Source organism: Colobus angolensis, unplaced genomic scaffold, assembly GCF_000951035.1.
Source record: "Colobus angolensis palliatus isolate OR3802 unplaced genomic scaffold, Cang.pa_1.0 Scaffold32, whole genome shotgun sequence".
Taxonomy (NCBI): domain Eukaryota; kingdom Metazoa; phylum Chordata; class Mammalia; order Primates; family Cercopithecidae; genus Colobus; species Colobus angolensis.
The window spans coordinates 1,587,194-1,611,707 of record NW_012116488.1 but is presented as its reverse complement, the minus strand read 5'-3'; the positions used below and the strand labels follow the sequence as shown (position 1 = coordinate 1,611,707).

Sequence of the window (24,514 nt, the reverse complement as noted above, 5' to 3'; positions counted from 1 at the left end):
CATTTCATCATTTCATTTCATCATTTCATTTCATTTCATCATTTCATTTCATTATTTCATTTCATTTCATTTCATTTCCATTCCCATTCCCATTCCCATTCCCATTCCCATTCCCTTCCCTATTTCCATTTCCATTTCCATTTCCATTTGACGGAGTCTTGCACTGTTGCCTCAGCCTCCCAAGTAGTTGGGATTACAGGTGCGCACAGCACCACGCCCAGCTGATTTTTTGTAGTTTTAGTAGAGACGGGATTTCACTATGTTGGCCAGACTGATCTCGAACTCCTGACTTCGTGACCCGCCCGCCCGCCTTGGCCTCCCAAAGTGTCAAAGTTGATAGTTTTGCCAAACAGTCTAAGTAATATAATTTCTAGTGTCATCTAATTTTGGTTCCAGAAAAATCCTTGTCTTGCCACATTCCCCCTCACTCACAATCCAGGCTCACTATTGATTACGCATCAGGCTACTGTCTAGGGTGTTACCCACATTTCACAGTTTTAATGAGAGGATGTTTTCTGGTATCTGTGGGCTCTATAATAGGATTGTCTTTAAATGCTGCTGTTTTCTGTGTCCCTTTATAATGAGTAATTGTGGAATCAGCTTTTTTTCTTCTTCTTTTCTGTGTCTCTCCCCTTCTTTTGTCCTCCTCCTCTTTTTTCTTCTTTCCCTCTCCCTGCTTTCTTTCTCTCCCATTTTTAGCCCCTCTTTTCTTTCTCTTTTTGCTTCCTTCTTTCTCTCCCCATCTTTGTCTTTTTCCATCTCCCTCTCCTGTTCTTTCTCCTCTCTCCCCTCTCTTCTCTCTCTCCCTCAATCCTCTCCATTTTTTCTTCTCTCCTCTCCTTCTCTCCTCCTCTTTCCCTCTGAAGTACTGGTTATGTGAATCGGCTAACTGATTTAGTTACATTATTATTTCTAATCTCAGGCTTGGTTCTTTTCAGCGTTGTCCATTAGGAAGCACAATCTTGAAAGCGAAATTACTCGACATGGGTGAGCCGAGAGCTCTGCTGGCCACTGCCCTTTCCCCGCCTGGTCTGAGTGACATTGAGCGCACCATCCTTCTACTAAAGGAGGTAGGACTGCCTGATGGTTAGTACATCTATAGAGCTCTGTTCTACTGCGGCTCCCTCAGTCTCTGCCTCACTTTCCCACTAACTCTGTTCCTCAGCCTCCTTCTGGCTTTCTTCATCCATTCCTGGAAACCCTGCTCTTCCGCCTCGGGATTCTTTGACTGCACACCTGACTCATACTCTGCCCTTTGAACTTGTAACGGAGGCCTTGGTACAAGCTGTATCCTAGTGTACATACTGTGCTGGGGCTGTGGACGTTCTGCTTCTGACCTTCGAAGTTGAGGATGCCTCTGGTGTTTTACCTTCTCTATTGTGATTGATTGATTGATTGATTGATTAACTGGGTCTTGCTCTGTTGCCTAGGTGGGAGGGCAGTGATGCAATTATGGCTTACTGCAGCCTCAAACTCTGGGCTCAAGTGACCCTCCTCCCACTATGGCCTCCCAAGTAGCTGAGACTGAGGTGTGAGCCACCACACTTGGCTTCCTTTAATAAAAAAATTTGATAACTCCTTGGCTTTCTATGAAAAACACTGTGTCAAGTTAAGGAAGTTTTTCCCCATACATAGTTCAGTAAGGTTTTGTCGACTGTGGCAGCTGGGAGATCCTTCACTTAGTACTGTGCATGCCGTATTTGTTCAAGAGTGAGGTGAGTAGACTTTTGTGAAAGTCCTTTAGTGTTACCTCCTAGGATCATACTTTTAAAAAAATAGTAAAATGTGTTCTAAGTTTCAAGGTAAAATTTAAAAAGTTTTTTTTGGTAGCATATCAGCCTTTCATAAATTGACTTAGAGCCTTATTCACCAAAATGTGGTCTTCGTTTCCTGTTTTGGACTCTCCACCTTAACGGGAAAAAGTATGAGTAAGTCAGTGCTTGCTAATAACACTAATTTTATTGTATGAAGGTTGGAGCACTTGCAGTGAGTGGGCAGAGAGAAGATGAAAACCCCCATGATGGTGAATTGACCTTCTTAGGAAGAGTTTTAGCCCAGCTTCCTGTAAATCAGCAACTTGGTAAACTCATAGTCCTTGGACATGTATTTGGATGTCTAGATGAATGTCTTATTATAGGTAAGTGTGAGAACAAATAAATGCTAATGGGAAGTTTATGTAACACCACTGTCACAATCTTACATTCTTCTTGTTAATTTTTTATGGTTAGCGGCAGCTCTTTCTTTGAAGAATTTTTTTGCAACGCCTTTCCGGCAGCATCTCGATGGATATAGGTACTGAACATTCATATTTTAAAGTGTCACTGTATTTTAATGGTATTGAATGACACCGTTATCTGTTTGTAGGAACAAAGTGAATTTCTCTGGCAGTAGCAAGAGTGACTGCATTGCACTTGTTGAGGCATTTAAAGTAAGTTTTCTGTTGTGTAAACCATGAAAGCAGCTACCACAGATTGTTAGTACATTTTCATACCACAAATGTATGAGGTAGAGAGAGACAGTGTTTTATCTTGTGAAAGTATTATCGGGGTTATTGGTATCCAATGTTAAATTAACTGTGCTGGAAGAAGTGGGTGAGATGGAAATCCAATTTTATGAAATTGATTGAAAAAATTAAATTGTACATTTTTATGTTGTAAATTTTCAACAGTTTGTTGAGATTGGACTTAAAAAAAATTCAGTGAGCCAACACACTATTTTGAAACTTTGGATCATTTATTTTCAGACATGGAAGGCTTGCAGACAGAGAGGGGAGCTGCGGTATCCGAAGGTTGGTGAGCCCTTTCCAGCTGCTTTCTAAAGGATGGCTGGGAGTGATGGGAGAAGGACTGTCTTGGCACAGTCATGGCATGTGAATCATGATGTGCCGCCTGCAGCTGAAGTCGAGGTCACTGTAGACAGTGCTCGCACGACTGTCCCAGGAGTGGCAGGCCATAATCTCTGCAGACTGGTCCTTTTGCTTCCATCGCTTCTCAGGAGGCCGCTCGCTCTCAGGCCTATGCTGGAGCTGTGCTGCTTGTTTCACGGCTTCACATTGTACTGATCTTGCCGTGGTGTCTGTAGACTCTTTGGCTGTGAGTATTTCATAGCTGTGGGTGCTGGGTTGGACGTGTCAGTTCAAAATTGAGAGCCATGTGGCTGCTGTTTCTGTTTTCAGCTCTTTTAGATAATGGGCTTAAAAGAAATGTAATCTGTTACCCTCCATTTTATTTATTTATTTTTTTGTCAGGCTTTGTTCTTCTTCTAAACTTATTTGGTTCAACAGACTGTTTACAGGTCTGCTGTTTCTGTGTTGAGATTTGCTGTGCCTAGATATATCTCTACTAATACGTATATGAGTTAGCTGTTTAAAGTCTTTTAAAGACTCAGCTGTATTATTTTTCTTGTTGGTATATAATTTGTCAGACATCTTTTTTCAAGATAATCAAGTTATGTCTACCTTTAATTTTTGAGACAGGTGAACTCAGAAGAGTTTCTGTATCGTGTTTATGGTTGAGTATTATGCTCTCTGGCTTCAATGTAAAATTGGGTGTACCTGGAGAGGGAGTGCCACGGTCAACTTGAGTACATGTTTAATAGCTCAGTAATTTACATTCATTATTAAATTTTTGGATGAAACGTATTAAACTAGCTAAATTCCGCTCTAATTTATTACCCTAATATTGAGTATTCTGCTTTTATATATTTAAAGGATGAACTTAATTGGGGACGGTTAAATTACATTCAAATCAAGAGAATTAGAGAGGTAAGTTAAGTTTTTTGACCAAATGGATGCAAATAAAGTTGACTTATAAAGTTTTTATTAAGTAACAACAGTACATGGGTAGTAATGAGTATTCTAAGAAGTGTATTTCCTGCCTGTTTCCAGCTTTAATAGGAGTGTCTCTTTCACCTTTCAGTAGAACTACTTGGGTTTCTAATAAATACTTCTTTTCAAGTTAAGGAATATTTTTTCCCTATACATAGTTTAATGAGGAATGGTTGTGTAATCTTGTTGTATTGTCTTTTCAGTATCTGTCAGGATAAACAGGTTGGGTGTGGTGGCTCACACCTGTAGTCCCAGCTACTGGGGAAGCTGAGGTGAGAGGTTTGCATGAGCCTGGGAGATAGAGGCTTCAGTGAGCCGTGATTGCACCAGTATACTCTAGCCTGGGTGACAGAATGAGAGCCTGTCTTGAAAAAGAAAAAGATAAACATATGGTGTTTTAATTTTTAACCTACTAATACAGTCTTGCATTGCTTAATGACAGGGATACATTCTGAGAAATGAGTAATTACATGGTTTTATGCTTGTGCAAACAGCATAGAACATACTTACACAGCCCTAGATGGTGTGCCCCGCTACCTGGGCTGTATAGTGTAGCCTGTGGCTTCTAGGCTGCAAACCTGTACAGCATGTGACTGTATTGAACACTGTAACTTCTTTAACTTGATAAACTTTTTAATTTTTTAAAAACTTTTTGGCTCTTATAATAACACTTAGCTTAAAACACAAACACATCGTACAGCTATGTAAAAATATTTTCTTTCTTTATATCCTTATTCTATAAGTTTTTATCTATTTCCTTATTTATTTGGTTTTTGAGATAGGATCTTACTCTGTTGCCCAGGCTGGAGTGCAATGGCATGATCACAGCTCACAGAAGCCCTGACTTCCTGGGCTCAAGCAATTCTTCTGCCTCAGTCTCTGCAGTAGCTGGAACTACGGGCATATGTCACCACTCCTAATTTTTTTTTTTGAGATGGAGTCTTGCCCTGTCACCCAGGGTGGAGTGCAATGACGCCGTCTCGGCTCACTGTAACCTTCGCCTCCTGGGTTTAATTCTCCTGCCTCAGCCTCCCAATTAGCTGGGATTACAGGTGCGCATCACCACGTGTGGCTACTTTTTTGTATTTTTAGTAGAGATGGGGTTTCACCATGTTGGCCAAGCTGGTCTTGAACTCCTGACCTTGTGATCTGCCTGCCTTGGCCTCCCAAAGTGTTGGGATTACAGGTGTGGGCCACCATGCCTGGCCTAATTTTTTTTTATTCTTTATTTTTTTATAGACACAGGGTCTCACTTTGTAGCCCAGGCTGGTTTTATCTATTTTTAAAAATAATTTTTTTTTTTTTGAGATGGAGTCTCGCTCTGTCGCCCGGGCTGGAGTGCAGTGGCCGGATCTCAGCTCACTGCAAGCTCCGCCTCCCGGGTTTACACCATTCTCCTGCCTCAGCCTTCCGAGTAGCTGGGACTACAGGCGCCCACCACCTCGCCCGGCTAGTTTTTTTTGTATTTTTTTAGTAGAGACGGGGTTTCACCATGTTAGCCAGGATGGTCTCGATCTCCTGACCTCGTGATCCGCCCGTCTCGGCCTAAAAATAATTTTTATTTGTTAAACTTTTTTGTTAAAAACTAAGACACACATACACATTAGCCTAGGCATACACAGAATCAGGATCATCAGTATCACTGTCTTCTACCTCCACATCTTGTCCATTGGAAGGTCATCAGGGGCAGTAACACATGGTGCTGTCATCTCTTACAGTGTAAGAATGCTTTTTCCTGGATACCTCCTGAAGGACCTGCCGGAGGCTGTTTTACAGTTAACTATTTTGGTTTGTTTCCTTTTTTTTTTGTTGCTGCTGATTTCAAGACATGTGAAGTTATTTTTTTGTTGTTAAATAGATAGGAGTATATACTCTGAAATAATGATGGTATAGTATGATAAATCTTTAAGCCAGTAACATAGTTATTTATTATCATTATCAAGTACAATTGTCCCTTGGTATATAAAGGAGGGTTGGTTTCAGGACCCCTGCATACCAAAATTCATGAATACTCATGTCCTGCAGTTGGCCCTGTGGAACCCATGTACACGAATAGTCGGCTTTCCATATACTCGGGCTTGCATCCCTTGAATACTGCATTTTTGATCTGCATTTGGTTAAGAAAAACCTGCATATAAGTGGGCCCTCACTGTTCAACCCCATGTGGTTCAGGGGCCAACTGAAATGTGCTGTATGTATTGTGTGTGCTAGACTTTCATATGATTGGCAGCACGGTAGGTTTGTTCACACCAGCATCACCACAGACACATGAGTGCACATGGTGCACTACAACAGCTGTGATGTGACCAGGCAACAGGAATTTTCTAGCTCTGTTACAGTCTGGTGGGACCACAGTTCTATATGTGTCCATGGTTGACTGAGACACTGCTGTGTGGTGCATGACTTCTACATGAGTACATTTTGGATTTCCCACTGTTGACCCAACCACATGTCCTCAGAATAAACTCTGCTTGTTTGTAATGTTTTCTCCCAAAACATTGCTAGGTTCTGATTGCCAGTATTTTCTCTAGAATGTTTTCCTCTGTATTTATAAGTGAAATTGGCCTCTGGTTTACGTGTGTGTGCATGTGTGCGCACGTGCATGCACAACACTATCAGATGCTGGTGTCGATACCACCCTGGTAGGACGAGCATCTTTCTGTGTCCAGGAACCATTTTAATCAACAGTTTAATAACTAGAAATGTATTTCCTATGTATTTGATAGAACGCATTCAAAAACATCTTTGGGGTTAGTGCCTTTTTGAGGGATCAGTTTAAAAAAATATTTTCAATATCCCTGGGAGTTATTGATCCATTCTGGGTTCTAATTCTTCTGGAGTCATTTTTGAGGAGTTGTGTTTTTCATTCAGGTACCCGTTTAATCCAGATCATACAGTTTATTGATGTATAGTTACACCTAATTTTTGTAATTTCAAATTCATGTCCAATGGTAACACCTTTCTTGTTCTTATTATTGTGTATTTGTGTACTCTCATTGTTTCTTGATTATATTTGTATATTCAGGGAGTCCCTAAGACCATCCTCAGGTTCACTGATTGGCTAGAAGGACTTGCAGAAGTAGAAAAGCTGTTATGCTTATGCTTATGATTTATTTTAGCCAAAGGATATGGATTAAAATCAGTAAAAGTTAAAAAAAAAAAAAAAGGTCCATGGGAGGAGCCCTGGAGAGACCAGGTGCAGGCTACCAAGTGTCCTTTTCCAGTAGAGTCTTATGGACAGTGATTAATTCTCTCAGCCGCACTGTGCGGCGACAGGCATGAAGTATTGCAACCAGGAGGCTCCCCTGAGCCTTGGTGTCCAGGGTTTTTATTGCGCATTGGTTATGTAGGCCTAGAGTACCCATGTGGCTGACCTTAGTTACTCAGTCTTCAGTGCCTCTAGAGGAAATTGTTACCCTATGGCCCAAGGCCCCACCGTAAATCATATTCTAGCGTAAACTCTTTTGTGTGGCCCAAGGACCCAGGTAAGCATAGATACTCTTTTTAGGGAGGATAAGAGTTCCTGGAGGCTTGGCAATGACCTTTCAGGAGCTGGACCAGGGCCAAACCTTTCTCTGGAATGTGCGTGGTCTGGACAGCCAGGCCTGCTGGATTACTCCTTTACTGCACAGTCTGCAAGATTCCTTTGTGTTATTGTATTTTCAGAGAGCTTACTCTTAGTTTCATTTGTCAATTTTCTTGTCTATGTTTTTTGGGAGGGAAGGAAGAGGTGGGGGATTCTAAATCATTGCTTTTTGTTTTTTTCCCATTAATTTAGTTATCCTGTGACTTTTAGTTTACTTGAGTCTTTCTGAAATTAATGTTTAATATTAATAATAATATTTTCAATCTTTCTAATTAAAAGCATTTAAGGCTATGAATTTTATTATGAGTAGCTTTAGCCACATCCCACTGATTTTTGACATTCCTGTGTATAATTTCTTTTAGTGTTGGTTTCCTCTCTGACTAAAGAGTTTATTTTTATTTTTTAGAGACAGGGTCTTTGTCTCCCAGACTGGAGTGCAGTGGCATGACCATAGCTCACTGCAGCCTCAAACTCCTGGGCTCAAGCAATCCTTCTGCCTCAGCCTCCCAAAGCTCTGAGAGGTGTGAGCCACCATGTCCAGCCCTGAAATGTTTTTAAATATCATTTTTTTCTTGTTAATTTCTGATTTTACTGCTTTTAAGTATACAAAGTGGCATAGTCTTGGTTTTTAATTCGTTCAGTTACATGTGATTACAGTTACATGAAAGAGTTGCGACTGGGCACGGTGGCTCAAGCCTGTAATCCCAGCACTTTGGGAGGCCGAGATGGGCGGATCATGAGGTCAGGAGATCGAGACCATCCTGGCTAACACGGTGAAACCCCGTCTCTACTAAAAATACAACAACAACAACAACAAAAACTAGCCGAGCGAGGTGGCGGGCGCCTGTAGTCCCAGCTACTCTGGAGGCTGAGGCAGGAGAATGGCGTAAACCTGGGAGGCGGAGCTTGCAGTGAGCTGAGATCCGGCCACTGCACTCCAGCCCGGGCGACAGAGCAAGACTCCGTCTCAAAAAAAAAAAAAAAAAAAAAAAGAGTTCCATCCCTCAGGCGTACAGAGGTGAGCATCTGAGTGTACTCTCCCTTGCTTCCCATGTCCCAGGCTTTTCCTCCCTCCACAGGGAAGATAGTGGCTGCTAAGTTTTTCTGTCCTTTCAATTCTTTTTAGTTGTTATTTCCCCCAGTTATATTCACACTTGTGACTGTATTCCTTTTGTAATTGAGATAATTTAGTGGTGACTTAATTTATGATCAGTTCATAGGTATTTGGAGTTGTGTATTTTCACATGTGTACATTAAAGTTTGACATTTTGTGTGAAACAGTTTTTATTACAACTGGATATTGATTTTATTTTCCTGTTTGGAGGGACTATTTGGCCTTAGGTCATTTATTTTGTTTTTAATCACAAAAGCAGTACATGTTCATGGCAGAGGCTGGAACGTGTTTCGAGGACCTAAAGCAAGGCTGTGGTCATGGCTCTCTGCTATTCTGATCTCTGGGTGGGCACAGTTATGCGTTTGCACTGGTTCCCATCAGGGGTGTGTGTTTATAAACAGATCATGGAGCATATATGATTTTGTATTCTGGTATTTTCTATAAGTGTTATACTGTTCATCTTTAACATTACTTATTAATTTATTTCTAATAAGATGATTCTTGCCAGGCACAGTGGCACATGCCTATATTGCCAGTTGTTTGGTAGGCTGAGGCAGGAGGATCACTTGAGCATAGGAGTTCTGGGCTGTAGTGTGCCATGCCGATTTGGTGTTGCATTAAACTCAACACCGATATGGTGACCTCTTGGGAGCCAGGAACCAGCGTGTATTGCCTAAGGAAGGGTGAACCAGCCCACCTTGGAAAGGGAGCAGATCAGAACTCCTGTGTTGATCAGTGTGGGATTGTGCCTTTGAATAGCCACTGCACTGTCTAGCCTGGGCAATATAGCAAGATCTTGTCTCTAAAAATAAATTTTAGGCCAGGCGCGGTGGCTCTTGCCTGTAATCCCAGCCCTATGGGGGGCCGAGCTAGGCGGATCACGAGGTCAGGAGATTGAGACCATCCTGGCTAACATGGTGAAGTCCTGTCTCTACTAAAAATACAAAAAAAATTAGCTGGGCGTAGTGGGGGGTGCCTGTAGTCCCAGCTACTCAGGAAGCTGAAGCCGGAGAATGGCGTGAACCTGGGAGGCGGAGCTTGCAGTGAGCTGAGATTGCGCCACTGCTCTCCAGCCTGGATGACAGAGTGAGACTCTGTCTCAAAATAGTAAAAATTTTAAAAAGATTATTTCTCTCTTTTTGTCTTTTTTTTTTGGAGACAGAATCTTACTCTGCCACCCAGGCTGGAGTGCAGTAACACGATCTTGGCTCACTGCAACCTCTGCCTTCTAGTCTCAGCCGATCCTCCCATCTCAGCCTCCTGAGTAGCTGGGACTACAGGTGTGCACCACCGTGTGCAGCTAATTTTGTATTTTTTTTTTTGTAGAGACTGGATTTCACCATGTTTCCCGGACTGGTTTTGAACTCTTGAGTTCAAGTGATCTCCCTGCCTTGGTCTCCCAAAGTGCTGGGATTAGAGGCATGAGTCACTGCACACAGCTAAAAGATGATTCTTAATTAGCTGCAGTGTTTCATTCTATAGATGTATTTGTACTTTACCCATTGTGCACTTATTTTCTAGTGTTTTCACTGCTCTGATAACATATGTACCTTTGAGACATCAGATTTCAATGTATTTTTCTTAGGTGGCTGAATTATATGAAGAATTGAAGACTAGAATCTCACAGTTCAACATGCGTGTTGATTCTCGGCGACCTGTCATGGACCAAGAGTATATATATAAGCAGCGATTCATCCTGCAGGTGTGCTGGAGTTTCCTGGATAGTTTTATCCTGATTCTTTGTGCTTACAGGGTCTTGTGGTTGAGAAACCGCTTATTCCTGCTTTCTGATACAAACCAAATCTCAAAGGAAATGTTAGGTCCATAATGTTCATACTGTGTTTGGGAACCAGGAAACATTCTTGCCTTTCATAGTTTGCATTATTTGTTGAGTTGATGATTCATGTAGAGAGTATTTATTGTTTATTTTATTTATTAATATTTAATGGATTCAGACCCATTTCTAATTTCCAGGGAAGTGTTTCTGTAGAGTACCTGTGTTATCACTGCTTCAGGAGAGATCCTTTTGTTTTAACTTTTAAGAAAGTGAAATGCTCCTTATATTTTTCAGTGTATGTAGCTATTCCCCTACACTGAAAATATTATTTTAACTTTGGAGGCCAGGGATTCAGATTACTAGTGGTTAGGTGGAATGTAGCAAGCGGGAAGTGTGTCCTGGCCGGTTTAGACTGCCTCTGCTGTAGGGTTTCCTAGAAGGGTTGGCTGATGCATACAGAATCGGGTTTGCGGTAGATGCCTGTAAACTGGGTGTGCTGAAAATGTGCGAGTGTTTTCCTGCATGTAAAATTGCTCTAAGGCTGGGGGAGTCTTTGGTGGGTGTGTTTCAAACTGGGTATATTTTTATTGAAGAAGGGACTCTCTGCAGAGTGCATTTTAGAGGTGAATAGTGGATGCCAGCCTGCTGCCCTAAATCTAAGTGTTCCAACTGGAGTTCTTTCTGAACATCTGAGAATACCTCACACATGTGCGTGGGGAGAAGCACCTCCCCACTTGAGAGGACCTCCCCACGTGTGTGGGGAGAAGTGGAGAAAGTTGCCCAGCCCTGGGGCTTTGTGTGTAGGAGGGTTTGTGTCCTTGTTCAACTTGCCACTGTTTCCCAAGCCTCATTCTGAGAAGTACTTAAGCTCTTTTGAAGAAAGATGTTTCTGTTAGGTGAAAAAAGTGTTTCTTTTTTAGTGTATCTGTTAGATGAAAGTACCAGAATTGTGACTTTCTGCTTGGTTGGTGAAAGGTCTAGGTTTCTATACAAACGATAACCGTCTTTTACATTTGTAGATGTCATATCATGCTGGGTTGAGATTAGTATATTGGTGAGAATAACTGATAAAACAATGCTGTTACTTCATGAAAATAAACTTCTTTTCCAGGTTGTATTGGCAGGTGCTTTCTATCCAAATTACTTTACTTTTGGACAGCCCGATGAGGAGATGGCAGTGAGGGAGCTGGCTGGCAAGGACCCCAAGACAACTGTAGTGGTAGGTGCTGGGGGCAGGCGTCCCTCCCTGCGGTGTGGTCAGGCAGAACGTTTTTGTTCTCTAATTGTTTCTATTTTTGTGAGTTGTAAGTGAATTTTCCCCTGGAGTGAGTATTAGGCTTGTTTGGCCTTTTCAGGTACATCTACTTGTCCCTCAGTCTCTTGCCTCCCTTTACAGACCTGGCCTTATAAGGAAGCCTTGAGAGTTTATACGTTCAAGGTCAATGCTGATTTGATCATGTGCTATTTTGAAGGATTTAAGGCACTTATAAGTTGAAGAACATTTTCTTAATTCACAACTTCATTTCATACAGAATAAAATGTTATTGGTTGGCAGCTGAGTGCTGTGGCTTAAGCCAGTGATCCCCCAACCTGGATGCCAAACAGAACCACCTAGAGAGTGCTTATTTTTTTTATATTTGTTGAAATTCAGATCTGAGGGCCCTGCGAGATCTGAGCTAGAAAGTATGCCCTAGAAATCAGCATTCAAGTACTGTGTACTTTGGGCATTTATAATGATCATCCATAGACCCTGACCATTGAATCAACGTTTGCAACCCAGTTGTTTAAAGCCCAGCAGCAGGGAGAATCACACTGGAAGAAAGCATCTGAGACTGGACTGTTTCGGATTACTTGGTTCCAGTATGTGCCTCTATCTGATAAGGCGGGGTGAGAAGCACTTGAAGTTCCTTCGTGTCATATCATAAGCGCTCGGTCATTGCCAGCTTTTATCCTGGTTATTGTTATACCACAGCTGTTAATCCTGAAGACATAAATCGCTCATAAGGAAAGGGCGCAGATGACTTGAGATTACAATTGGAGGTCTTTGATGAGCACCAAAAGGAGCTGGTGCTCATGCTGGAGATGAGAGAGCCAGCTGAGATACACTTGATACCTGTGGAAGGGACTGTAAAAGGAAGTCGTTAGTTTTTTATAGCTACTGAGAAGCATTTGATCGGCACCTGTGTTCTTGCTGGCCGTCAGGTTTGACTAAGCCCTTTGCTTGCCTTCCTCTCTCACCCCTCTGCCCCTTTGTGGTTTTCTTCCCTCAGCTGTGCGCAGCAGGAAGGGTTCTATAGGACTCTCCCTCAACGTTCAGCAGCTCTGTCTGCATCCCTCGAGCACTGGGAACCTAGTCTGGGGGCCCAAAATCACCTAGTGTGTATATCTTAAAAGCTACGTAATAGCTAGCTTTACTTAGCACTTGAGAGACTGTGTGTTAGGTACTTTTTATTCTTCTCTGAGCCTCACTCCACCCTTTGAGTTGAGGATTTCTCATGCCATTCTCATTTCATGATGTGGCAGTTGGGTCTCAGGGCAACTCCATAACCTGCCTAAGGAGACATGCGGATTCAGGGAGTGAGGAGATAGGATCTAACTGGATGCCTTCACTTACTTCTGTCACGGAGCCCTGTGCAGAGCTGGGCTGGCGCAGGAGTTGCCCTGGTCCAGAGGAAAGTACGGAGTGCTTTGCAGAAACCCAGCGTGGTGCCTTGAGAGTTTATACATTAAAGGTCAATGCCAGTTTGATCATGTGCTATTTGGTCCTTCCACTGTGGTGATGAGGAAATATGCACTTCTCTCATTAGTTAGACATTTTTCTTTAAAGTTTACATTCCCGTGATTCCTTATGTAGAAATATGTTTTAAAAAGAAGTGTTTAGTAAGCTTGATTATTTTAAGGGAAAACAGAAGTCAACAAATCTTAATTTGGCTTTATTAGACTTACACCATTTTAACAGGGGTAGAATTAGCCTTTGTTTAACATATTTATTATAGAACTTAGAATTTGAAAGTCATTAAATGCACTGATATGTAGAGTTCATATATTATGGTTAAAGATAGCAAACTGTGTTTTTAGAAACTAAAACAGTTTACATCAGTTTTGGGCTTGTGAATGTTGAAACTGTTTTGTTAGCTCTAGTAATTTGCTCTGATTTTGTATTATATTTTACAGTTGAAGCACATTCCTCCCTATGGATTTCTTTACTATAAACAACTACAGTCTTTCTTTAGACAGTGTGGTCAAGTCAAATCCATTGTATTTGATGGTGCAAAGTAAGTATATTTTTGTAATCAACTGCAATTATGAAAGAGGCATAAAGATTCAAATGTTTCCAGATGCTGATTCTTAAAACTGAGTGCCCATGGAAATGGGTCCTCCTATGGGCTGCTGCAATTGGCTTTCAAAATGTAGCTTTAGTTTATTTTATGGTCAGAAGCAATTTATCTTCTCTTTCTGCTAAGTGACCTCCTAAAGGAACTAAGCTGCTGGTTAGCAGTCAAGCGTGGTCACTCCAAGAAGGCTCAGTAACTCAGTGTGATGCTAAGGCGGATTCTCCTAAAGTGATCTTCTCTTTCATGCACTTGTCCTCAGATTTTCTCAGTGACTCATAAGTAAGAGTTATTTTGTGGGCCATGAAGATGCTCCAGAATAGAGTGTATCTGCTTATAGTTGTCTAAAGCAGATATGTTTTGAATATTTTTGGAAGGCAAACATTGTAAAAACTCAATTTGGCTCTACTTACTGCATGTAAGGATCAAATGGTATGTTTTGGAGTATCACTCAGTTTTTATTTCTAACAGGAAATGTTTATGTACCAAAAAGCCTAAAGTATGATTTTTAATTTTTAAAGTTAGAAATTTTTTCCAGTGTTCTATGAATGTTGATAAATTTTTATTTAACTTGACAAAGCTTTGTAAATAAGAACAAACACTTTTTTTTAAATGTCCGATTCACTCAAGTTGAACATTAAGTCCATTTTCAATTTGGGATAATTCCCTCCAGCATTTTAAGTTCCATTTCTATGATTAACATATTGATTTTCTTTGTAGGACTGTAAATGCCTCATGAGGCAAATGTCCAACTCCCTAACAAGCAAAACCTTCCTAAGTGCTTTTAACAACTTAGAGAATTAATGAATTAAACTTGTAGTGTCTGAACTTTTCTTAAATATTCTGAAGTAAATTACAGTAAGATAGTAAGCCACATATATAAAGTAGCTTACTTAAAGCTGGAATCACACAGCTAAACTAATTCCTGAATATTGTGCGTCCGCTTACTTGGGTGAGGTTCCAGTTCTGCGTCAATTTTCCTTTGACTGATTTGAGGGTCAGAAGTCTTGGCTCCCATGAGATTGCAGCATTTTTGTTCACTCATCTTTATGACCGGATTGGGCTCTGTGTTTGTTTCCTGTTCTTCTTGCCTGGGACTTTTTGTTTAGTTTTGTTTTCTTATTTTTATTTATTTATTTTTGAGACGGAGTCTTGCTCTGTCATCAGGCTGGAGTGCAGTGGCACAATCTTGGCTAACTGCAACCTCTGCCTCCCATTGCCTGGGACCTTTTTTATAGGTGTTTATAGCTTTTACATTCCTCACATTTCCAGCTCTCTAGTTGTAATACAAATGTCATACCAATTTTTTGGGGGAAGTAACAGTATTCTTTCTGGTTATACCAGTACCATTTCTTAGGATTCAAGTATTTAAAGGCAAAGGAAGATACAGTGATTAAAAGAATAAGAACTGTATTTCTTTTGGCATAGAGCAGGGGTGACTTTGTATAGACCCTGAGGTGCCAAGGGTGCATGGGCAGATGGGCACAGGTGGTACCTGGGCATATCATGTTCTCCCATAAGAAGCTTTCAACTTTGTGGTAGGAGTGGAGAGTCAAATTAGTTTCACAGACATTTGCCTGCTGTGAGAAGTCATGGGAGAGGCCCAGAAGGTTAGAAGAAGACATTCTATCTGAGGCCCAATATCAGAGCAGTAACATTAACTTGAGACTTCCTCGGGTGGACGTTGGAGGGTTGTGAGGCCTCGGGCTGGTGCAGTGTCCTCTGCAGAGGTGGTGCCGCAGGGTCAGGGTGGTTTTCCAGCAGGAGGCAGGCATGAGCTGGTCTTGATGGTGGAAAGCCGAGACTGTGCACACATAGCTGGCAGCCATTTGGGCGGAGCTGCTCTGTGTCAGATGGAGTCTGTTGTGAGGAGGTCAGATGCTAACTTTGGGACAGTCTTTTGGCAGATTGATGAGTGTGAACGTGACTAGGTGGGCACTTGGAGACCTCTGAGTGTTCTGTCCAGAACCATGTTTTATGGAACTTAGGGATAAGCGGAAGGTCAAGACAAGAGAAGAAGAGGCCGGCCTGGAGTCTTCGCAGTAGTCCAGAGCGGAGGTACTGAGATGTGGAGCCAGTATGGTGGTGTTTGACGTGAAAAGGAGCCAACAGATGGGAAGGAGGATGTCTTAGATTTGGCTGGTCATTGCATGTGGAGGGCAAAGAAGAGAGAGGAGCCCAAGAGCATCCGGCTTTCCAGCCTGGAAGCTGGGGAGGATGGAGCTTTGAGGAGTAGATGCTGAGGTCTGGAGTTTAAAATTACTTCTACAGAGTCTTGGGAGAGACTCTGAAGAAGGGAGATAAAGCAGAAGTGCATGAATCAGGTGGTGGGTGGAAGGAAAATGCATGCATTTATGAGTGAAAAGGATGGGGCATGAAGGAGGGCAGAGGAGGGCGGAGTGAATCAGGGTCCGTTCATGTACCTACCACACACCTCCCTTGCTGGGCGTCTTTCCAAACTGCTCAAGGTGTACATTTCCAGGACAGAGCTCACTACAGGATGATTTTTATAGTAGAGGAAGGGGCCCAGGTCTGTTTGTGTGGCTCTGTGATGATGTGGGAACCCAGGGGCATTAGAATGTGCATGCATAGCAAGGTGAACTTGATGCTGTCTTCTTTCTGCCTGGTACGTCCAGCAGGCACCTTTTGCTGTATGCCTGCTGCTCATGCCCCAGAGAGGGGGCTGGAATGGGACACTGAAATATGGGCTGGGGTAAGGGAGGGCATTTATCAACATTACTTGGTGTTTTATTCTGTTCTCACAGTGCTATAAAGAAATACCTGAAACTGGGTAATTTATAAAGAAAAGAGTTTTAATTGGCTCATGGTTCTGCAGGCTGTGTAGGCTGCTGCTTCTGGGAGGCCTCAGGAAACTTACAATCATGGTGAAATGTGAAGGGGAAGCTGGCACGTCTTCCGTGGCTGGAGCGAAAGGAAGAGAGCAAAGGGGAAGGTGGTGCACACTTTTAAACAACCAGATCTCGTGAGAACTCACTAGCACAAGAACAGCAAGGGGGAAGTTGCGCCCATGATCCGGTCACCTCCAACCAGGCCCCTCCTCCAATATTGGGGATTACAATTCTACATGAGATTTGGGCAGGGACACAGATCTAAACCATGTCACTTGGCAATAAATTTAATGGTTTCGGCCCAGGCGCTGTGACTCACGCCTGTAATCCCAGCACTTTGGGAGGCCGAGATGGGCAGATCATGAGGTCAGGAGATAGAAACCATCCTGGTCAACATGGTGAAATCCCATCTCTACTAAAAATAAAAAAATTAGCTGGGCGTGGTGGCATACACCTGTAGTCCCAGCTACTCGGGAGGCTGAAGCAGGGGAATCTCTTGAATCTGGGAGGTGGAGGTTGCAGTGAGCTGAGATGACACCCCTGCACTGGTGACAGAGCGTGACTCCATCTCAAAAAAAAAAAATTAAAGAAAAAATGATTTCATGGTTTTTTTGAAGGGGAATCACAAAGATCACTGAGCTATACATTTGGGTGGTTTTCTGTGTCTGTTTTATTTTGTGATAGTAAAGAAGACATTCTATTGTAATCATGAAAATTATTTTGCAATTATGAAAGTAATTATGAAGTAAGATTTTTTTGCCCCAAATTGCATGTGACTTTAGTCTTTATTCTACATTATATTATACAAGGATGATACTTGGTTTTGGTTTAATGACATGTCATTATAACTTTTATTTCTCTTAAATTAACAATTTTCCATTGGAGAGATTAATACATGTTATTGATTAATTATAGATTGAAGAGTTACTGGCATTTTGAGGAGAGATGTGACAGAATTTCTGTTTAATCTTGAGAGAAATGAATATGCAGTTTTTAATCAGATGCCTGATAAATTTATTTTTAAATTTACATTTGTGGAACAGAGCCTTTGTGGAATTCTCACGAAATCCAACAGAGAGATTTAAAACCCTTCCTGCCGTGTATATGGCAATTAAGATGTCTCAACTAAAAGTTTCACTTGAACTCAACGTTCATTCTGCAGAGGAAATTGAAGGGAAGGTGCAAGGCATGAATGTCTCAAAGCTCAGGAACACAAGGTATTTTCAGGAGGGAGGTGGCAGACATGCTCTACCTGCTTTCACATATTCAGATACTGTTTTTAAATGACTATTGATCTGACCTTGCTTCAGCTTATGTTAAAAGCACTGGCTTGGCTGGGTGCTGTGGCTCACCTCTAATCCCAGCACTTTGGGAGGCCGAGGCAGGTGGATCACTTGAGGCCAGGAGTTTGGGACCAGCCTTGACAACATGGTGAAACCCTGTCCTGTACTGAAAATACAAAAATTAGCCGGGCTTGGTGGCATACGCCTGTAATCCCACCTACTCGGGAGGCTGAGGCAGGAGGCTTGCTCGAATCCGGGAGGTGGAGGTTACAGTCAGCTGAGATCACACCGCTGCACTCCAGCCTGGGTGACAGAACAATATACTGTCTTAAAATAAATAAATAAATAAGTAAATAAATAAACAAACAAACAAACAAGCACTGGCTTTGTGGTCGAGTGGACCTGCCGTTGAATCCTGGTTGTGTCATCTCCTCACTCTGTGCACTTGGGCACATTACCTAACCTCTCTGAACGTGAGTTTTTTTTCTGTTTAATAGAAATGATACCGGCCGGGCAAGATGGCTCATGCCTGTAATCCTTGCACTTTGGGAGGCCGAGGCGGGAGGATCACTTGAGGTCAGGAGTTCAAAACCAGCCTGGCCAACATGATGAAACCCCATCTCTATTAAAAATACAAAAAAATTAGCCGGGCATGGTGGCAGACACCTGTAATCCCAGCTACGCGGGAGGCTGAGGCAGAAGAATCACTTAAACCCGGGAGGCAGAGGTTACAGTGAGCTGAGATCACGCCACTGCAATCCTCCCTGGGCAACAGAGCGAGACTCAGTCTCAAAAAAAAAAAAAAAAAAAAAAACCAAAAAGAAATGATACCTATGGTGCAAGGCTGTTGAGAGGATTGAGTGATACCATTTATGTAATTTTTAGTTAAATAGTAGGGATTAAATCTAACGTTCATTTCCTTTCTTCCTGGATAGGATTATGCATTTTGTTTTGCAAATTCTCTTTTTAAGTATTGTGGAATATTCTTTGTCTTCACATAGCAATCAGTGGGACATAATGGAGATGCAGCTGGGAGCACCTAGTTGCTTACCAGAATAAGCTGCCCTTCCTTACCAAATAGCATTTTTCACTGCCACCCAGAGAGTAGTTCAGGGATAGGGCTGTCTGTAGGGCTGGTCAGCCCAGGGCAGGGGCACTTGCTGCATGCAGCTGGCATTACCCTGGTGGATCTTCTCTTGGACCAAACTGAGTCACCCATAGTATTTGTGACATACTGCTTGCCTTTTGGCCATATCCCCATAGTCACATATGTGGGAAGTCTCATTTATTATTTCTTAATTGTAGTTTTCAGTTTTGGGAGGAATTGAACAGGAATCTGAGGAGTTGGTGGAGGAAGGGAAGTCTGTTCCGTCTGGTTTCACCCAGTGTGTGACTTTTGGTTTCTGAGAGTTTGGGAATGTCGTGGGTTCATGTAGGGAAGACCTGCCCTGCTCTAGTGAGGTCAGACTCTGCTTACTTTTGTCATTGAACGCTGGGGAGTCACTCATTGCCTGAGTCACTCATTGAAAATGGGTCTGGAGATCAGGAAAAGAGTTGGATCAAGATCTTTCTTGTAATTCTTTCTCTTCGTTTTAGAATAAAGTATTAGGAAAGGAAATTTTTATTTTCTGTCAGATTTGTCTTTTGTATTCAGAAGTTTAGCATTTACTATCTTACTGCCTTTAAGAGAAAATGATATTTTGGGGGTTTATTGGAAAATCATGTGTGTGTGTTTTCTAACACAGCATTGAGCCAAGCATGGATTCTTATCGTTTTCTAAAGGTCAAGGTGCACATTTGAAAACACAAGTCAGGAAACACTGTAGGTCTGAGATTTAGAATTTATCTCAGACCTTGAAAGTCTAAATTTAATAATTTATGTATCTTGATAACACCTTGAAAGTAGATACTCTCTGATAGTCTTGGCCTTCACAATTATATACTACCCTCCAGGGTATACCCTAGAGGGTAGTATATAATTGTTGGAGTGTGTACCCCTTCCAGAGCCCTTCAAAAAGCCAGCAGAAATTCATGTTTGAGATGAAATCAAATTTGTCATCTCTGGCTTAGGTATTTTATTGAAGTGTTCTTTTCTTGTAGAAATATTAGAATAGTTCGAGTGATAATTTCACTTATGTAAATGTGTTTTCTTTCTAAAACTTGATTTTTATTTTATTAAAAATTCATATTATGTAGGGTGAATGTGGACTTCCAGAAGCAGACGGTAGATCCTATGCAAGTCTCATTTAACACATCAGACAGGTCCCACACAGTTACAGATCTCCTTCTAACTATTGATGTCACAGAGGTAAGGATGAAGTAATTGAGCTTTTCCTTCTTCTTTATTTTTATTTTTATTTTTTTATTTTTTTATTTTTATTTTTATTTTTTTTGAGACGGAGTCTGGCTCTGTTGCCCAGGCTGGAGTACAGTGGCCGGATCTCAGCTCACTGCAAGCTCCGCCTCCCGGGTTTACGCCATTCTCCTGCCTCAGCCTCCCGAGTAGCTGGGACTACAGGCCCTTCTTCTTAATCTAAAATCATTATGTTGTATATAGGAAGTTCACCCCCCCCCACACACAGAGAACTCATGCACCTTGATAATCTTGTTAATGTGGGTGAGCTTGAATTATCACTGTACTTGTTAAATTGAAATGTGGCTAAAATGGAAATTGAAACATACTTATCCTAGAATCAAAGTTAATTTTTAAAATATCAAGTAGATTTAAAATGCTGCAATAAATCAGATGTGACAGGATATATGTTAGAGGAAAAAAAAGTGTGTATATTTTTGAGACAAAGTCTTGCTGTGTTGCCCAGGCTGGAGTGCAGTGGCACGATTTCCGTTCACTGCAACCTCTGCCTTCTGGGTTCAAGCGATTCCCCTGCCTCAGCCTCCTGAGTAGCTGGGATTACAGGTGTGTGCCACCATGCCCGGGTAATTTTTGTGCTTTTAGTAGAGGTGGGGTTTCACCACATTGGCCAGGCTGGTCTCGAACTCCTGTCCTCAAGTGATCTGCCTGCCTCTGTTCCCAAAGTGCTGGGATTACAGATGTGAGCCACTGTGCCGGGCTGAAATGATTATATGACCTCAGAACCTTTATTTATGTAAGAATGAGTCTTGTACTGCCAAGAAAAGGATATATTCCACACATTTCCTTACCTTAGTTCACCAGGGGACCCCCTCTTTTTGTCTCATAAACACCTGTCAAAAACCTGTAGAATACTTATGTTCCGAGGATTATGCTGGTGAGATGTGCAGCACAGGGTGTCAGCCCTGTGATTCAAGCTCATTTTCCTCCTTACGAAAGTCCTTTCTAGATTTCATCTCTGCTACTCCTCTTCCTTTTTAGGTGGTTGAAGTGGGACACTTTTGGGGATATAGGATTGATGGAAAAAACTCAGAGATTCTGAAAAAGCTTACTGCTGAAATCAACCAGCTGACGCTGATGCCCTTGTCCACTCACCCACATCCAGACTTGGTCTGTCTGGCACCTTTTGCTGATTTTGGTAAACAACGCTACTTTAGAGCTCAAGTCCTTTATGTTTCTGGAAATTCTGCTGAGGTAGGTTTTTCTATAATAAGTCACTGGTAGGGAAATGAGACAGACATACAGCAGTTTATCACATATCTTTTATAATTATAGGTGGAAATTAAATTTAAAATAATTGCAGTTAGCAAAGTAGTCTGTTTCCCTCAATGATATGTGAATTTAAGCTCAGGTCACTCTAATAATTCTGTAATTATAGGATTAGAGCAGACTGCTGCATTGCTATTGCTCAGGTATGGCATTGTTTTTGACCCCGTGTTAAAATGTATACTTGCTTTATTTTCTAGGTATTCTTTGTAGATTATGGCAATAGGTCTCATGTAGATCTACATCTTTTGATGGAGATTCCCTGTCAATTTCTTGAACTTCCTTTCCAGGTAAGATAGAGAAGACTCTAGGGAATGAATGCTGAATGCTAGACAGGATTCCTGGGTCATGTGGTGCCCTGCCTCGGCTTACAGCTAGGGGAGCCAAGGCCCAGGACAGGGAAGGGACTTGTTTTGTCACAATAGCCAAATTTGGTTTCTGCTCTTCCAAAAATACATGAAAGATTTCAGAGTTAGCAAAAAAGTTGTTTTAATCCAGTAGTATCTTCTAATACTGTTTCTAAGTTTTCTGGTTATGTTGAAATCAGACAGACTTTTTAGGTAGGCCGGAGACATAGTCACATATGCCCCTTACCATCAGTGTGAAGACAATCTAAAAATTATTCTAAATGTTTCTTATTGTTGTTAAAAAGCATAACCAAGTTTCTTTAGGAAATTCTGACTACCCCAACATCAGTTTTATTGGGACTTTTACGAGAATACCACTGAAGATACATGAACAAGATCTGTTTTCAGTGGTATTTGGGATGAGTGTTTTGCTTGTTTGTAAAGCTGTTTGAGCTGTGCCCTTCCGTCCTTGTAGGCTTTGGAATTTAAGATTTGCAAAATGAGACCATCGGCAAAGTCTCTTGTTTGTGGCGAGCACTGGAGTGACAGGGCCAGCCAGTGGTTCGCCTCTCTGGTGAGCGGCTGCACCCTCCTTGTGAAGGTCTTCTCTGTGGTGCACAGCGTCCTGCACGTGGACGTGTACCAGTACTCGGGGGTCCAGGATGCCATCAACATAAGAGATGTCCTCATCCAGCAGGGCTATGCTGAGCTCACGGAGGAGTCCTACGAGTCCAAGGTGTGTGCTTTCGCCCTTGCTGGAGCACGCATTTGTGTGAGAGAGAACGGGGCGGGCTTTCCTTCTCTGTGGACCCTGAGATAGGAGGAGGCAGACAGTGTTCCTTTTCACCATTTGGTGTGCTGTACTTGTGTTAAGACTGGCGGCGCCAATTTAAATGTCTTCTAGATTTCTCTGAGACTAAATTATGGTGATTGGGTATTGTTTTTGTTGCTGGGTATTGTATTTGTTGGTCTATTTACCTTTTTTATTTTTAAAATTTATTTATTTATTTATTTAATATATTTTTTAGTAGAGACAGGGTCTCCCTGTGTTGCCCAGGTTGGTCTCAAACTCCTGGGCTTAAGGGATCCTCCTGCCTCAGCCTCCCAGAGTACTAGGATTACAGGTGTGAGCCACTGCACCCTGCCTCCTATTCAGCTTTTTATCTTCTTAAGATAGATTTGAAAATGTTCTGTATGTGGGGAGTTTTAAAAATGGATTCCAAGACTTCCCTAATGGAAGGAGTTAATAAAATATTTCAGGTATTTCAAGCATTTCAAAACTTCTTTCAACTTTTTTCTTTTTTCTTTTTTTTTTTTTTGAGACGGAGTCTCAACTATTTTTTCAAAATCAGTGTTAGAGTTATTTTTCATGATCTGAAGGTTTGAGAGGCCACTTTTTCCCCTCTTTTTTAGTTGCCACATAATCATTGTACATATTTATGGGATATAGAGTCATATTTTGTATGTATATATAATGTATAATGATCAAGTGAGGGTAATTAGCAAATCTGTCACCTCAGACATTTATTATTTCTTTGTGTTGTAAACATTCAAGAACTTTCTTCTAGCTTTTTGAAAATATACCTTATAGTTAACCATATTTACCCCATAGTGCTGCAGAACACAAGAACCTGTTCCTCCAATCTAGCTGTAATTTTGTGTTTGTTAACCAACTTCTCTCTATTCTCCCCTTCCCCTGTCTTACCCAGCCTCTAATACCCGCAGTCCTCTCTACTTCCATTAGTTCAATTTTTTTTTTTTTTTTTTTAGCTTTTACACATAAGTGACGACATGTCATATTTATCTTTCTGTGCCTGGCTTATTTTACTTAACATACCATCCTCCAGGCTCATCCATGTTGCCAAGAATGACAGGATTTTTTCTTTTTGTAGCTGAATGGTATTTTATTTTGTATATACCACATTTTCAGTATCCATTGATCTGTTGACGGACACCTAGATTGGTTCTGTATCTTGACTATTGTGACCAGTGCTGCAGTAATCATGGGGTACAGGTATCTTTGATGTACTGATTTCCTTTCCTTTGGATAAATACCCAGTAGTGGGATTGCCAGATTGTATGTTCGTACTGTTTTTAGTTTTTCTGAGTAACCTTCACACTGTTTTCAATAAAGACTGTATTAATTTACCTTCCCACCAACAGTGTGTAAGAGTTCCCTTTTCTCCTTACCAGCATCCTTACCAGCATTTGCTTTTTGTCTTTTTAATAATAGCCGTTCTAACTGGGTTGAGATGCTATCTCTCATGATGGTTTTGATTTGAATTTCCATGATAATTAGTTATGTTGATCATTTTTCATATATTTGTTGGTTATTTGTATGTCTTCTTTTGAGAAATGTCTGTTCAGATCGTTTGCCCACTTTTTAATTGGATTGTTTGCTTTTTTGCTGTTTGAGTTCCTTGTGTATTCTGGATGTTATTCCTTTGTCAGATGAGTAGTTTGCAAGTATTTTCTCCCATTCTACAGGTTGTCTCTTAATTTTGTTGATTGTTTCCTTCACTGTGCAGAAGGTTTTTAGTGTACTGTATTTCCATTTGTCTATTTTTGTTGCCTCTGCTTTTGAAGTCTTGGCCCTAAAATCTTTGCCTAGATCAGTGTACTAAAGTATTTCTCCTTGTTTTCTTTTTTTTCTTTTCTTTTTTTTTTTTTTTTGAGACAGAGTCTCGCTCTGTGGCCCAGGCTGGAGTGCAGTGGCCGGATCTCAGCTCACTGCAAGCTCCGCCTCCCAGGTTCACGCCATTCT

General features: G+C 41.5%; 1 protein-coding gene across 1 annotated transcript in view; it reads left to right on the top strand.

Moving 5' to 3' along the window:
• The window catches only part of TDRD9 (tudor domain containing 9), a 136,094-nt gene that overhangs the window by 87,915 nt on the left and 23,665 nt on the right, over positions 1-24,514 (top strand). The window contains exons 15-28 of the mRNA XM_011951409.1: positions 939-1,070; positions 1,972-2,137; positions 2,229-2,292; positions 2,365-2,428; positions 2,744-2,788; positions 3,710-3,763; positions 10,112-10,228; positions 11,415-11,522; positions 13,478-13,578; positions 17,528-17,701; positions 19,963-20,074; positions 21,119-21,331; positions 21,604-21,693; positions 22,226-22,486. Coding sequence (XP_011806799.1) covers positions 939-1,070; positions 1,972-2,137; positions 2,229-2,292; positions 2,365-2,428; positions 2,744-2,788; positions 3,710-3,763; positions 10,112-10,228; positions 11,415-11,522; positions 13,478-13,578; positions 17,528-17,701; positions 19,963-20,074; positions 21,119-21,331; positions 21,604-21,693; positions 22,226-22,486 — 1,701 coding nt within the window. The remainder of the gene's footprint in view (positions 1-938; positions 1,071-1,971; positions 2,138-2,228; positions 2,293-2,364; positions 2,429-2,743; positions 2,789-3,709; positions 3,764-10,111; positions 10,229-11,414; positions 11,523-13,477; positions 13,579-17,527; positions 17,702-19,962; positions 20,075-21,118; positions 21,332-21,603; positions 21,694-22,225; positions 22,487-24,514) is intronic.